The sequence below is a fragment of the Loxodonta africana genome, chromosome 1 (genome assembly GCF_030014295.1).
Source record: "Loxodonta africana isolate mLoxAfr1 chromosome 1, mLoxAfr1.hap2, whole genome shotgun sequence".
NCBI classification, from domain to species: Eukaryota; Metazoa; Chordata; class Mammalia; order Proboscidea; family Elephantidae; genus Loxodonta; species Loxodonta africana.
Genome location: NC_087342.1, coordinates 174,388,577 through 174,402,256, shown reverse-complemented (window position 1 = coordinate 174,402,256; position 13,680 = coordinate 174,388,577). Strand labels below are relative to the sequence as shown.

The following is a 13,680-nucleotide window of genomic DNA, read 5'->3' as shown; positions in this document are numbered from 1 at the left end:
GTTTCCATATACCACCCAGGCACCACTAAATCAGCAGATCTTAACTTCCTTCCAACCCTGCTTATAGTCTCCACTAGGTCACTGACAATCTGTATCTTAAATTCTTCCAAACATTTTATAGCAATCTTATGTTCGCCTGGAAAGGAGAGTAGTTAGCAGTGGAGAAGGACATAACTCTTCTATTGTGGTTTTCAGGGACTGGGGAAACAGTAAGTCTCTAGCTGCCATTTATCATCCAGTGTTTTAAATTATCCACATTGATTTCCAATTCTTGCAGATTGCATGCGATCACATGAGTACAGATAGCCTGGTTACTGACTCCAGCCCTGCAAAGAAGCCCTGGTTGGTCTGTCTTGATGACAGGTTTGGCTTAGCTCATCAAATGCAAAGCAAGCAGTGCCGCCTCTACTCTTTGGGGTAAGTACATTTTACAGCAGAGGAAAACAAAAATTCCTGCAAGCAGTCTAGGCTTTTCAGCAACACGAGATTATGAAGAGTTGCAGTGTGTAACAGGTGCTGTGCTTTGTCTCCTGCCACCATTACAGACTGATCTGTTTGGTGGGTAACTGTAGGCACTTGCAGGGCCATGGAGGTCTCCTTGATGAGGGCCACTTTTCTTTCCATTCTTCTGGCAGTAAATTGGCACTTCAGTTTTCAGCATGAGGATGATATTTTTGGTGATGCCAATGATTTCCAGCTAGAATTAGAATATCCTTATTATAAAGGGAGCCCTGGTGGCACAGTGGTTCAGAGCTTGACTGCTAACCAAAATGTCAGGAGTTTGAGTCCACCAGCCACTCCTTGGAAACTGTATAGGGGCAGTTCTGCTCTGACTTACAGGGTCCCTATGATTTGAAGTCTACTCCATGACATTGGGTTTTTTTTTTTTTTAATTACAAAGAGAGGGAAGAATATTGAATACAGCTAGAAAAAAATAAACGGTGAGACAGCACTGGGTTTGGTTTGTTTTTTGGTGTTTTATGTTAGACATTTTATACATAGTAATGATTTTTTTTTCTTAATGATGGGTGAGAGGCAATGGTGATTCAGTGGTAGAATTCTTGCCTTCTAAGTGGGAGACCTGTGTTTGATTCCAGGCCAGTACATGTCATGTGCACCCGCCACCCATCTGTCAATGGAAGCTTACATGTTGCTGTGATGCTGGACAGGTTTCAGCAGAGCTTCCAGACTAAGATGGAGTAAGAAGAAAGGCCTGGCAATGAATCACAATGGTCCAATCTGCAACTGATCATGAGGATGGCACATGACCAGGCAGCATTTTGTTCCGCTGTGCATGAGGTCATCATGAACTGGAGGCCATTGTGACGGCAGCTAACAACAACATGATGCATGACCCAAGACAAATGCCCACTGTTGGATTTTTATGTTTTGTGCTGATAGTAAATCTGTGTAGTTTTACATTAAAAAAAGAAAGGAAACTCTTAGGAAAACCATGTGATTTCATTAAATTTGTTTGGGTAAAATTGATATTTAGTTATTGATCCTGAAAATGCCCTAGATATACAAGTGGATTTAGACAACATTTTGCAAAAGGGTGAATATAAAATAATAAGAATAGTATGTCACCAAATAACACCAGTAAACCCATTACTGTCAAGTCAATTCCAACTCATAGCGACCCTATAGGACAGAGTAGAACTGCCCCATAGGGTTTCCAAAGAAACCGGCTAGTGGATTTGAACTGCTGACCTTTTGGTTAACAGTCTGAGCTCTTAACCACTATGCCACCAGGGCTCCAGTGCTCATATATAAATAGTTACAAATGAGGTAAGCCTCAAGGAAAAAAAAAAAAAAAAGGCGGGGGAAATTATTTTTGTTTGGAACACCCATAAACTCCTTATAGAATTTGTGTGCTGGGTTCTCAGGCTAGACCCCTGAAGCCTTTACAAATAGTACTGGAGACCCCAGCTAACATCACATCCTTGTTCTTCACCTATAGGGTTCTTCACTTATGTGGCTCACATTCAGGCCCAACCAGAATCCTACGTGGTAGGTCTAGGGGTAGATACTTGGCCTACCTAAAGGTGTCAATGGGTAGAGAGGATCACTATCCCTGTCAAACTATACCAAAAACCAAACCTGCTGCCGTCGAGTCATTTCCGACTCATAGCAACCCTATAGAACAGAACAGTACTGCCCCACATGGTTTTCAAAGAGCTATTGGTCGACTCGAACTACCGACCTGTCAGTTACACAGCCTTAACACTTAACCAATGCGCCACCAGGGCTCCATCAAACTATAGCAAACATGAATTATTAGTCATCATGGAATTAAAAAATAAAAGGGTTTGAAGATAACAGAATCATTCTTACGTGGGTTAAATGAAGAACGATGGTCTGTATCGGTAGAGCTTGGCACACAGTAGGCCCTCAATACATATTTGCTACAGAAATGACTGCTTGAGGTGAGGAGACTAGGGAGGGAAGCTAGCCATGCTGTGCTTTCAACTTGGAGGCTGTGAAGTAGAAAATGAGTTGCTCAGCTAGTTGATTAGAACAGAGCTTTTTTTCTGGAAGTCCACCAGCTATGCTTCAAGATTGTAGGAAGAAACTGTATGACAGTAGAGTTTATTTCATATCATAATAAAAATGTATGAAAGTAGGTCATAAAATTAATGGCATAGTACCACACGCAAATTGGAAATCTCAGCTTGGTCCTGTTTTCTTGCTCCAAACTGCCTGTATATTTCACTTAATATTTTACACTCTGGAATAATTTCATTTAAAGCATAGTACTGAGTAAAATGAAACTGGGAAAGCGGATTTTGGGGAAGAATTTTCAATTCCTTTTGCTTTCCTTATACTTCAGAAGCCATTAGATGAGATAGTTCAGCTGTGAGATTGCAGATTATTACCTGTGAAAAGATGGTTTCTTGTTTTTATTTAAATGTTGCCCATTCAAAATCAACTTTGTAAAGGGCGGATAAGAACAGCTGAATTCCATTGGGAAAAGAGATGACTAGATTATCAGAGCCAACATTTGATTCAAAACATGAAAAGGCTTAATTGAAAACTGGAGACTAAAGGAAGTATTTCTGAAGGTTAAAAAAAGATGCTGTGGGTTGTGTATATGTATATGTCAATGGCACTGTTACTTAGGATTGGGAATCCTGACAAGTGTCCCTCCTTCCAGGTAATTGCTTGCCTGTGGGGCAGGTAGATAGCTGGATGTAACCGCAGCTGGGGTAAGAGGCAGACTCAGGCTAGAAGTGGTGGTCCTGAAATGAGGAACAGGAGCGGGCCCCAGATTCCCGGCTTCTGGGAGTGTTTGGACACTTGCAAGACAGGTGGGAATGGCAAGTGGCAGGGGAGTTGTGTGGCCCCTACATTTAGGCAATATGTGCCCCAAGCCCCAGAGCTATGGCAGCAACAAGACAATGCCACCACTGTACCCAGTAAATTCCATGCAAACTTAGGATGACGATGCAGCCGCAACTGGGGGTAGTTTTGGAGTGAGGTGGTGAGAGGCGTCTGAGACATATGGAGTCAGAAGAAAAAGGCTGAGTGCCCTACCTTCTGATCTGTCTCACCTCCTTTCCTCCACCCCCAATAACTAAAGCAGGCATTGCCTCCACCCTCTCTCTGGCGTCTGACATTCCCTTAATAGGAGTCAAAGCTTTTATTCCAGAGCTAATGTAAAAGACATTTGTCTGGAAGAGTGCACTCCGTGGGAAGTTCAGCTGAAAATTAGAATCTGTCAGATCCTTTTCAGTTTTGAAATGGGGTAGGATAGATTAATTAAGATAGGGGCAGGCATTGAAAAGGAAGGTATATATTACGAAGAACAGGGATGAGAAGGGAAATGAGGAGAGGCTGTGGGTGCAGATGATAATATTGCCTGCCTCACCACTTCGGACAGGCCTGCCCTGCAAGGCTTCTTGTATGTGTGTGTGTGGTGGGGGGGGTTGTGATGGTGAGGAGATGGCGGGGAGGGTGGGGAGTGGAGGTGCTCAATAAAGTGAAGGAGGAAAAGGCACCTATTTCATTCTTCATGTCGAACGAAGATTGTATTTTACAGGCAGGAGTGGGAGTGGAAGGGAAGACTTGAGAAGGACTAATCGTAGGTAAATATTTTTCACCTCTTCTTTAGTTCTGTGGCTAGGCTGTGCTGTTTGGTTTCAAACCATAAATTCTCAGTACAAGACAGTAGAAAATGTCTTAAGGACACATGGCAACAAGAGCCAATATTTTATATAAAAAAATCTGGAACTCCCAGTTTCCATGAGCATTTCAACAGAAATGAATGAGCTCCAAAGACAAATATTTTAATCTTTTTAAAAATAATTTTTAGTGTGATGTAAGTGAAAGTTTACAAATCAAGTCAGTCTCTCATACAAAAACCCATATACACCTTGGTACATACTCGCAGTTACTCTCCGCCTAATGAGACAGCCCGCTCTTTCCCTCCACTCTCTCTTTTCATGTCCATTTCACCAGCTTCTAACCCCCTCCACCCTCTCATCTCCCCTCCAGGCAGGAGATGCCAACATAGTCTCAAGTGTCCACATGATCCAAGAAGCTCACTCCTCACCAGTATCCCTCTCCAACCCATTGTCCAGTCCAATCCATGTCTGAAGAGTTGGCTTCGGGAATGGTTCCTGTCCTGGGCCAACAGAAGGTCTGGGGGCCATGACCACCGGGGTCCTTCTAGTCTCAGACCATTAATTCTGGTCTTATGAGAATTTGGGGTCTACATCCCACTGCTCTTCTGCTCCCTCAGGGGTTCTCTGTTGTGTTCCCTGTCAGGGCAGTCATCAGTTGTAGCTGGGCACCATCTAGTTCTTCTGGTCTCAGGATGATGTAGTCTCTGGTTCATGTGGTCCTTTCTGTCTCTTGGGCTCGTAATCACCTTGTGTCCTTCGTGTTCTTCATTCTCCTTTGATCCAGGTGGGTTGAGACCAATTGATGCATCTTAGATGGCTGCTTGCTAGCCTTTAAGACCCCAGACGCCACTCTTCAAAGTGGAATGCAGAATGTTTTCTTAATAGGTTTTATTACGCCAATTGACTTAGATGTCTCCTGAAACCATGGTCCCCAGACCCCTGTCCCTGCTATGCTGGCCTTCGAAGCATTCAGTTTATTCAGGAAACTTCTTTGCTTTTGGTTTAGTCCAGTTGTGCTGACCTCCCCTGTATTGTGTGCTGTCTTTCCCTTCACCTAAAGTAGTTCATATCTACTATCTAATTAGTGAATGCCCCTCTCCCACCCTCCCTCCCTCCCCGCTCTCGTAACCACAAAAGAATGTTTTCTTCTCAGTTTAAACTATTTCTCAAGTTCTTATAATAGTGGTCTTATACAATATTTGTCCTTTTGCAACTGACTAATTTCACTCAGCATAATGCCTTCCAGGTTCCTTCATGTTATGAAATGTTTCACAGATTCCTCACTGTTCTTTATTGATGTGTAGTATTCCATTGTGTGATTATACCATAATTTATTTATCCATTCATCTGTTGATGGTCACCTTGGTTGCTTCCGTGTTTTTGGTATTGTAAACAATAGCAAACAGTGCTGCAGTAAACATGGGTGTGCATATATCTGTTCATGTAAAGGCTCTTATTTCTCTAGGATATATTCCAAGGAGTGGGATTGCTGGATCGTATGGTAGTTCTATTTCTAGCTTTTTAAGGAAGCACCAAATTGATTTCCAAAGTGGTCGTACCATTTTACATTCCCACCAGCAGTGTTCCAATCTCTCCACAGCCTTTCCAACATTTATTATTTTGTGTTTTTTAGATTAATGCCAGCCTTGTTGGAGTGAGATGAAATCTCATTGTAGTTTTGATCTGCATTTCTCTAATGGCTAATGATCGTGAACATTTCCTCATATATCTGTTAGCTACCTGAATGTCTTCTTTAGTGAAGTGTCTGTTCATATCTTTTGCCCATTTTTTAATTGGGTTATTTGTCTTTTTGCAGTTGAGTTTTTGTAGTGTCATGTAGATTTTAGAGATCAGGCGCTGATCAGAAATGTCATAGCGACAAACTTCTTCCCAGTCTGTAGGTAATCTTTTTACTCTTTTGGTGAAGTCTTTTTTTTTGGATGAGCATAGGTGTTTGATTTTTAGGAGCTCCAAGTTATCTAGTTTTTCTTCTGCATTCTTAATAACATTTTGTATACAAGGTATGTTCTTCCACTTATGTAAGTCTGTTTTGCTTTCTTGCAGAAGTGTACTGTAGTTTTCCTTGTATAAGTCTTTTACACTTGTGGTAAGATTTATTCTGAAGTATTTTATCTTCTTGGGGGCTACTGTAAATGGCACTGATTTGGTGATTTCCTCTTTGATGTAAATACTTTAATCTTAAAATGGTTCCCTTAACACAGCAGGCAGGGTTCACCTTGAGCCTAAAGTATGCATGAATGAAGAATCAGAAAATCAAGGAAGTCTTAAGCATGCAGCACAGGGCATACAGCAGGAAAGTTCATGGTTTTGTTGTCACAGCCTTGAATTCAAATCCCAGGTCTCCCACCTAGTATCTGAGTGACTTTCAGGAAGTTAGCACTCTCAACCTCACTTTCCTGTCCTATAAGGTGGAGATAATACTACCTTGTGAAAATTATTGTTGTTAGGTGCTGTCGAGTTGATTTCAACTCATAGTGACCCCATGTACCAGAGAGAACTTCCCCATAGGGTTTTCTAGGCTGTAATCTTTATGGCAGATCACCAGGCCTTTCTCCTGTGGAGCTGCTGGGTGAGTTTGAACCGCCAGTGTTTTTCAATTAGCAGCTGAGTGCTTAACCGTTGATGAGCTCATATATTTAGAGACCTAGCTTAGTGCCTGTCACACAGGAGGGCTTCAGTAAATGTTTTAATTCTTCTGTTTTCATTAAAATCTTTTAATAATTGGATAACTTATCAGTGGCTTTTATATTAGATCTAAATTCTCTTTTTAGATCAGTATTTATCCACCTTTCTTTCATTATCACTCCCCACAAAGGAGCCTTTTGAGACTTTTTTTTGCCTCTCGTTGACCTTCCCATGAAAATTTAATACCGTAGACATACTGTACATCTGTTCATGTAATACATGTATATATGTGCTTTATATGTTAAAAGAAGATTTTTTTCATCCCCCCGAGAACCAGTTTTCACCCCCATTGGGGGTGATATCATCCCCGCTGAGAATGCATGTTCTAGATGAATTCTTGTCATTTGCTGCCTAGTTATTTAATAAAAATTAATAGTTAAAAAGTTTTTCCTCTTATTAGGTATCATTTATGCTTTGAAAGACCTATTTCTCCTCCTAGTAGTTGGCACAGTGGTTAAGAGCTTGTCTGCTAACCAAAAGGTCTGGAGTTGAAATCCATCAGCTGCTCCTTGGAAACCGTATGGGGCAGTTCTGTAGGGTCGCTATGAGTCGGAATCGACTCGACGGCAACAGGTTTCGTTTTTTTGGTTTAGAAGTCGACAGTTTACAGGTCTAGATAATGATTTAGCCAACTTCTCTGGCTCATGCCGGCATGGAGAATGGACTCCTGAAACTCCTGGGGAGAAACACTGTCTTCTTAGCCCTTCCAACCTTTCTGTTCACACCAGTGGAGATTAAAACTCTCCCTGTGTCTGCTCTTATTTTATTGTTTTTTAGTTTTTTTTTTTTTTAACAGCTTTTAAACCAGACCAAACCCATTGCCATTGAATCCTTGTGACTCATAGTGACCCTATAGACCCTATAAGGTAGAGCAGAACTGCCCTATAGAGTTTCCAAGGCTGTAATCTTTACAGAAGCAGAGTTCCTCCCATGAACAGTTGGGAGGTTTGAATGGTTGGCAGCGAAGCACTTAACCACTGTGCCGTGAAGGCCCCCTTTTTGAGATATGTTTCACATACCATATAATTTACTCATTTAAAGTGTGCAATTCAATGGTTTTTTAGTCACTACAATCAATTTTAGAACATTTTATCACTCCAAAAAAGAAACCCTGTGCCTAGTAGCAGTCATGCCCAATTTCCTTCCAATGGCCTCAGCCCTGATTCAGAAATATCATAATCAAATTAAAATGAAAGTAACGCTTTCACTTTTTTCCCAAATCAGCAAATCAATCAACAATTATTTGACCCAGCTTAGGATAAGACAAGGAGCCCTGGTGGCACAGTGGTTAAGTACTCAGCTGCTAATTGAAAGGTCGGTGGTTTGAACCCACCAGCCACTTAGTGAGAAAAAGTTGTGGCGGTTTGCTTCCATAAAGATTTAGACCCTGGAAACCCTATGGGGCAGTTCTTCTCTGTCCTGCAGGATTGCCATGAGTCGGAATTGACTCGACGGCCACAGGTTTGGTTTTTTTGGTTTTACGATAAGACAGGAGTCTCTGGGTGATGCAAATAGTTAACATGCTTGGCTGCTAATTGAAAGATTAGAGGTTCAAGTTCACTCAGAGATGTCATGGAAAAAAGGCCTGGTGATCTATTTCCAAAAAATCGGCTACTGCAAACCTTATGGAGCAGAGTTCTACTCTGACACACATGGGGTCACAATGAGTTGATTCTGACTTGACAGCAACTGTTTTGGGGAGATAAGGCACATCTTAGCTCACTAACTATGGTGGAAGTGCTACGTGTAGTAGCTTTTGGGATTTTTCTGGACTCTGTTATCCTTTCTTAAAGAGAATAGAGAACATTGGACTCAGTGTTCCCATAGGTTTTTATTTCCTTTTTCTTCCTTGTGTCTTGTAAGAGCTTTAGAAGCAAGAATAGCTTTAGAGCTTAGGTAAAGTAGTGCTATTTATTATTTATTAATTTTTTAAACCAGTAAAGCATATAGATAAATATAGGGAGAGATTTATGTCAAGAAGTGGCTCACATGGTTGTACACACTAGAATGTTCCAAGTTTGTGGGTCAGACTGGAGGCTTCTGGCTCACAGGCTGCGGAGACTGACCAATCCTAAAATTAGAAGGCAAGACGGCAGGTAAGCTGCTAGCTCAAGTTCCAAGAACCAGAGGTCAGACAAACAGGAGCCAGCTGCAGAATCCAGAGCCAGCAAAAGACCACAAGCCTTGCCAGAAAGTTCATCTATATTGGATGCATGCCACACCCCCAAGGAAACTCCCTTTCAACTGATTGGCTATTCACAGCAGATCCCATCATTGCAGTGATCACATTATATCAGATCTCATCGTGGAGGTGATTACATCATTACACAGCTGCCAGACTACATCATAACTACCAAACCAGTGAGAATCATGGCCCAGCCAAGTTGACACAAACCTCAATGATCACAGTAGCTGTCGAGTCAATTCTGACTCATGGAGACCCCATGTGTGCAGAGTAGAATTGCTCCATAGGGTTTGCAAGGCTGTGACCTTTTGGAAACAGATTGCCAGGCCTGTCTTCTGAGTGCCTCTGGGTGAGTTCGAATCGTCAACCTTTTGGCTAGTAGTAGAGCACTTAACCGTTTGCACCAGTACATATTATGTATTAAGATTAAATGGATTCTACTTAGTAAAAAAATAAAATAACCAAATTATTTACAATTTACAATAGTTTCATGTTATTTAGTGTATTTTTTTTTTTTTATACAATAGTTCTTCACTGTTGAAAGATTAATTTATACAGGTATGTGTATGCTTATGATATTTATAGTAAAGAACACTTGTATATTTGTAGAACATTTCTGGAAGGACACATAAAAAAACTGCTACCTCTGGCTATCTCTCGAATTTAGTGGTTAAGGATTGCAGTAGAAAACTTCTAGTTTTCATTATATATACTTTTTACTATTTGAATTTTTCCTATGTATTTATTATTTTTTTAATGATAAGAAGCTAGTTTAAATTAAAAACATGAATATATAATAAAGTTCCTGACCAGATTTAATAAGTTGCAGAACTATATGTGGCTAATTTAATTCTTAAATTTTTTTCAAGGTCTTGATAAAAATAAATACAGATTTTAGAATGAAGAATGTTTTTCGGGAAACAATATTCTGAAAATTCATAGAGGAAGAAATTATTCACATTTTTTTTTTACTCTATAAGGTTCATATACAAATTATATTTAATGAGTACTTTCTGACAGAGTATTTTCTTAGGGAAGCTACAAAACTGCCATTTTCCAGTGAGTGACCCATGATCACTGCTTTACTCATCTAGTTTCAACAAATTCAGTTAAGTGAAAAATCCCTTGGGGGCAGGTGAGTTCTACTTGTTGATCTATATAAAAACAAGTATGTCTACTAAAAAATGCTTTGTTGTTTCTACTGCAGCTCTTGGGTTCATATCTAATACCTATCAGTTAGCTATTGCTCTGTAATGAATCACACTAAAACTTAGTGGCTTAGAACCACCATTGTTTATTATTGCTCCCATGTCTGTAGGACATCTGGGCTTCAGCTGGTCCATGCTGGGCTCAGCTGGGAGGCTGTTCCTCTGGCCAAGGTGGCTAAAGAAAGCTCTGCTTTTCATAGAAAGTCTGTGGATTGGCTGGGGTGGATCTGCTCCTCAATTCTCTCATTTTTCTGAGGCTAGCCAGGGCATGTTCCTCTCATGATGATAGCAGAGGTGCAGAAGAGTCAACAGAAGTGCTCAAGGCCTAGAATCAGAACTGGTATGCTGCCACTTCCTCCTACAAAGCAAGCCACAAGCATAAAAATCAAGGGGGGAGGCAAGGATACTCTGCTCATGATTAGCATGGCAGTAGTGTAGAGGCAGGAAGGGATGAAAAATTAAGGCTAACTAGTTAATCTACCACAGCATGTTAAAAAAATAACAACCAGTTGCTGTTGAATCAGTTCCAACTCATGACAACCTCATGTGTTTCAGAGTAGAACAGCATTCCATAGGGTTTTCAGTGGCTCAGACCTTTTGGAAGTAGGTCACCAGGCCTTTCTTCTGAGGTCCTCTGGGTAGATTTGAACTGCCACCCTTTCAGTTAGTAGCTGAGTGCTTAAGTGTTTGCCCCACTCAGGGACTCTACCAAGTCATGTTAGAGAATGGACAGTTGGGGGAGAAATTGGGGTAGAAGTTACAATGATCTAGCCCAAGAGACAAAAGAGCTCCATAAACCAGAGACTCCATCAGCCTGAGACCAGAAGAACTAGATGGTGCCCAGCTACCATCAATGACTGCCCTGACAAAAGGCACAACAGAGAGTCTCTGACAGAGCAGGAGAAAAGTGGGGTATAGAGCTCATATTCTAGTAAAAAAAAACAGACTTAATGGTCTGACTGAGACTGGAGGAACTCTGGAAGACATGGCCTCCGGATTCTCTGTTAACCCCGATCTAAAACCATTCCCAAAGACAGTTCTTCAGACAAAAGATTAGACTGGACTATAAGACATAAAATGATACTTGTGAAGAGTGTGCTTCTTAGATCAAGTAGATACATGAGACTGAAATGGCAGCTCCTGTCTGGAGGTGAAATGAGAAGGCAGAAAGGGACAGGAGCTGGTTGAATGGATGCGGGAAATCCAGGGTGGAAAGGAGTGTACTGTCACATTATAGAGAGAACAACTAGGGTCACATAATGAGGTGTGTATAAATTTTTCTATGAGAAACTAACTTGAACTGTAAACTTTCACTTAAAGCACACACACACAAAAAGCTGTACTATTTTTAAATACACTCCATTTCTAAGAAAACATCTATTGTTTTTAGAAAAAGACCAGACTTACTGGTCTGACAGAGACTGGAGGAACCCAGAGAGTATGGCCCCTGCACACCCTCTTAACTCAGTACTGAAGTCACTCCTGAGGTTTACCCTTCAGCCAAAGATTAGACAGGCCCATAAAACAAACAGTAATACATGTAGCTCAACCATATGAGACTAAATGGGCACACCAGCCCAGGGACAAGGATGAGAGAACAGGAAAGCTGGACGAACGGAAATGGGAAACCCAGTCCTGAGAAAGGGAGAGTGTTAACACGTCATGGGGTTGACAACAACCAATGTCACAAAACAACATGTGTATTAATTGTTTAATGAGTAACTAATATGCTCTGTAAACTTTCATCTAAAGCACAATAAAGAAAAAAAGAAGAAAAAATATTTGCTGTTCTCAGACTTAAAAAAAAATCTGTCATTTTTAAGTCAAACAGCATGTACAGCACTGTGGCCTGTAGGAATGAAGACAAATGATCTCATCTGTAGAACACACCTCTCCTAAAGGAAACTAATCCTGAGGTGTATACTTGCGACATATTCTGAGAAAATCTCTTTGGACTACTGAATTCTTCTTTGTTGCATTGCAATTATGGTTTACATCTTTAAAAAAACCAACCTACATGTTTAAACATCTGCCTCTCTGGTCTGTGTTTAGCAGATAATTTCTCTATTTTATCCAAGAAGCTTTTAGGTGTAATTTTTTTTGCAAAATAAAGTTCATCGAGTATTTACAGTTAAAAAACTTCCTTTGCTGTCAAGTCGATTCCGACTCATAGTGACCCTGTGGAACAGAGTACAACTGCCCCATATCGTTTCCAAGGAGCACCTGGTGGATTCAAACTGCCTACATTTTGGTTAGCAGCCATAGCACTTCACCACTATGCCATCAGGGTTTCCTTTTTACAATTAGCCATGTGTTAAAACAGGAGAAGGCTTAATATGACAAAGAAAAGTGGCCTTGGCCTTGGCCTTGAAACTATCATTGTGTCAGTCTTACACTTTGCCTCATTACTTTCATTTTGTCATTGGTTTTCATCCTCTTTCTTTACAGGCTAGGAAATGAGGATACCCATTTTGAGGTTAGCATGGCCAACAACGGGTGCGAAGTGCATCGTTTTGATCCTAGTGTTAAATCAGCTCACATTCTGGAGGGTCAGCACCTCTGGTATCACCGCCTGTCCATTGACTGGCGAGACCGCCATCCAGCTGTTGCCGCCCAAAAACCTCATAGCAACACCAGAAAGCTGGGAACCATCTTGAATGAATTTGGGCATCACAAGGTGAGTTTTACATTTGGTTTTATAAATAAAGTTAACAAACTTATAAGCTGCTTTTTTTTTTTTTTTCAGCTCAAACCAGGAATAACAACATGGGATAGTTGAAGGCCTAGTTTTAACCTAAATGATCACCATCATTATTTATAGAGTTAATACTGTAGATGTAAAGTTTTGGCAAGGATAGAGATGATGTTTAAATTGCTTTGAGGATTTTAGTTGCTGTTGAGTAGTACTAAGGTCTTGGTCAAGACCAGACAAAGAGACTGAGAAACCTACTTCTAGTATGGGCTCAGGAATACCACTTCTGTTTGGCAATTGATTTAAAATTCCCAGACTATGCAAACTACATATGTTGACCTCAAATATGAAAAATAATCAGAGCCAGGTTTACATTTGATAAGAGGTTGCTTTGTATCATGTTTCTCATTGCTGTGACAATTATTTTGAGCCTTCTGGCTCTTAAAGGTCAGAAGATATATGTAGCTTTGATTAAGTGTATTTTATAAAATTGACTGGACATTATGTGTCCTGAAATTTATATAATCATGTTAAAGAACATCAAATCGTTGCAAATAGTTTATAGTGAATGGACAGCAAAGAGGAAACACAGTCCTTGGACTTTTTGTTTCCTTGAAAGCGATTTTTAGTGCAGTAGACCTGAGCTAATTGCATCCTATATAGGCAAAGCTAGAGAAATTCTGATTGCAGTTGGCTTGTGTCTGATCTCCAATCTTTACTTGGACTTGGCCTGTTGTTTCGGAACATGTCAGAATGTGTTTTTCT

The 13,680-nt window shown here is 40.6% G+C and overlaps 1 protein-coding gene across 4 annotated transcripts in view; it reads left to right on the top strand.

Moving 5' to 3' along the window:
- The window catches only part of METTL24 (methyltransferase like 24), a 144,176-nt gene that overhangs the window by 57,670 nt on the left and 72,826 nt on the right, over positions 1–13,680 (top strand). For all 4 annotated transcript variants that reach the window (XM_003404294.4, XM_064289715.1, XM_064289728.1 and 1 more), the window contains 2 exons: positions 278–417; positions 12,672–12,900. In XM_003404294.4, the coding sequence (XP_003404342.1) occupies positions 278–417; positions 12,672–12,900 (369 nt within the window). The remainder of the gene's footprint in view (positions 1–277; positions 418–12,671; positions 12,901–13,680) is intronic.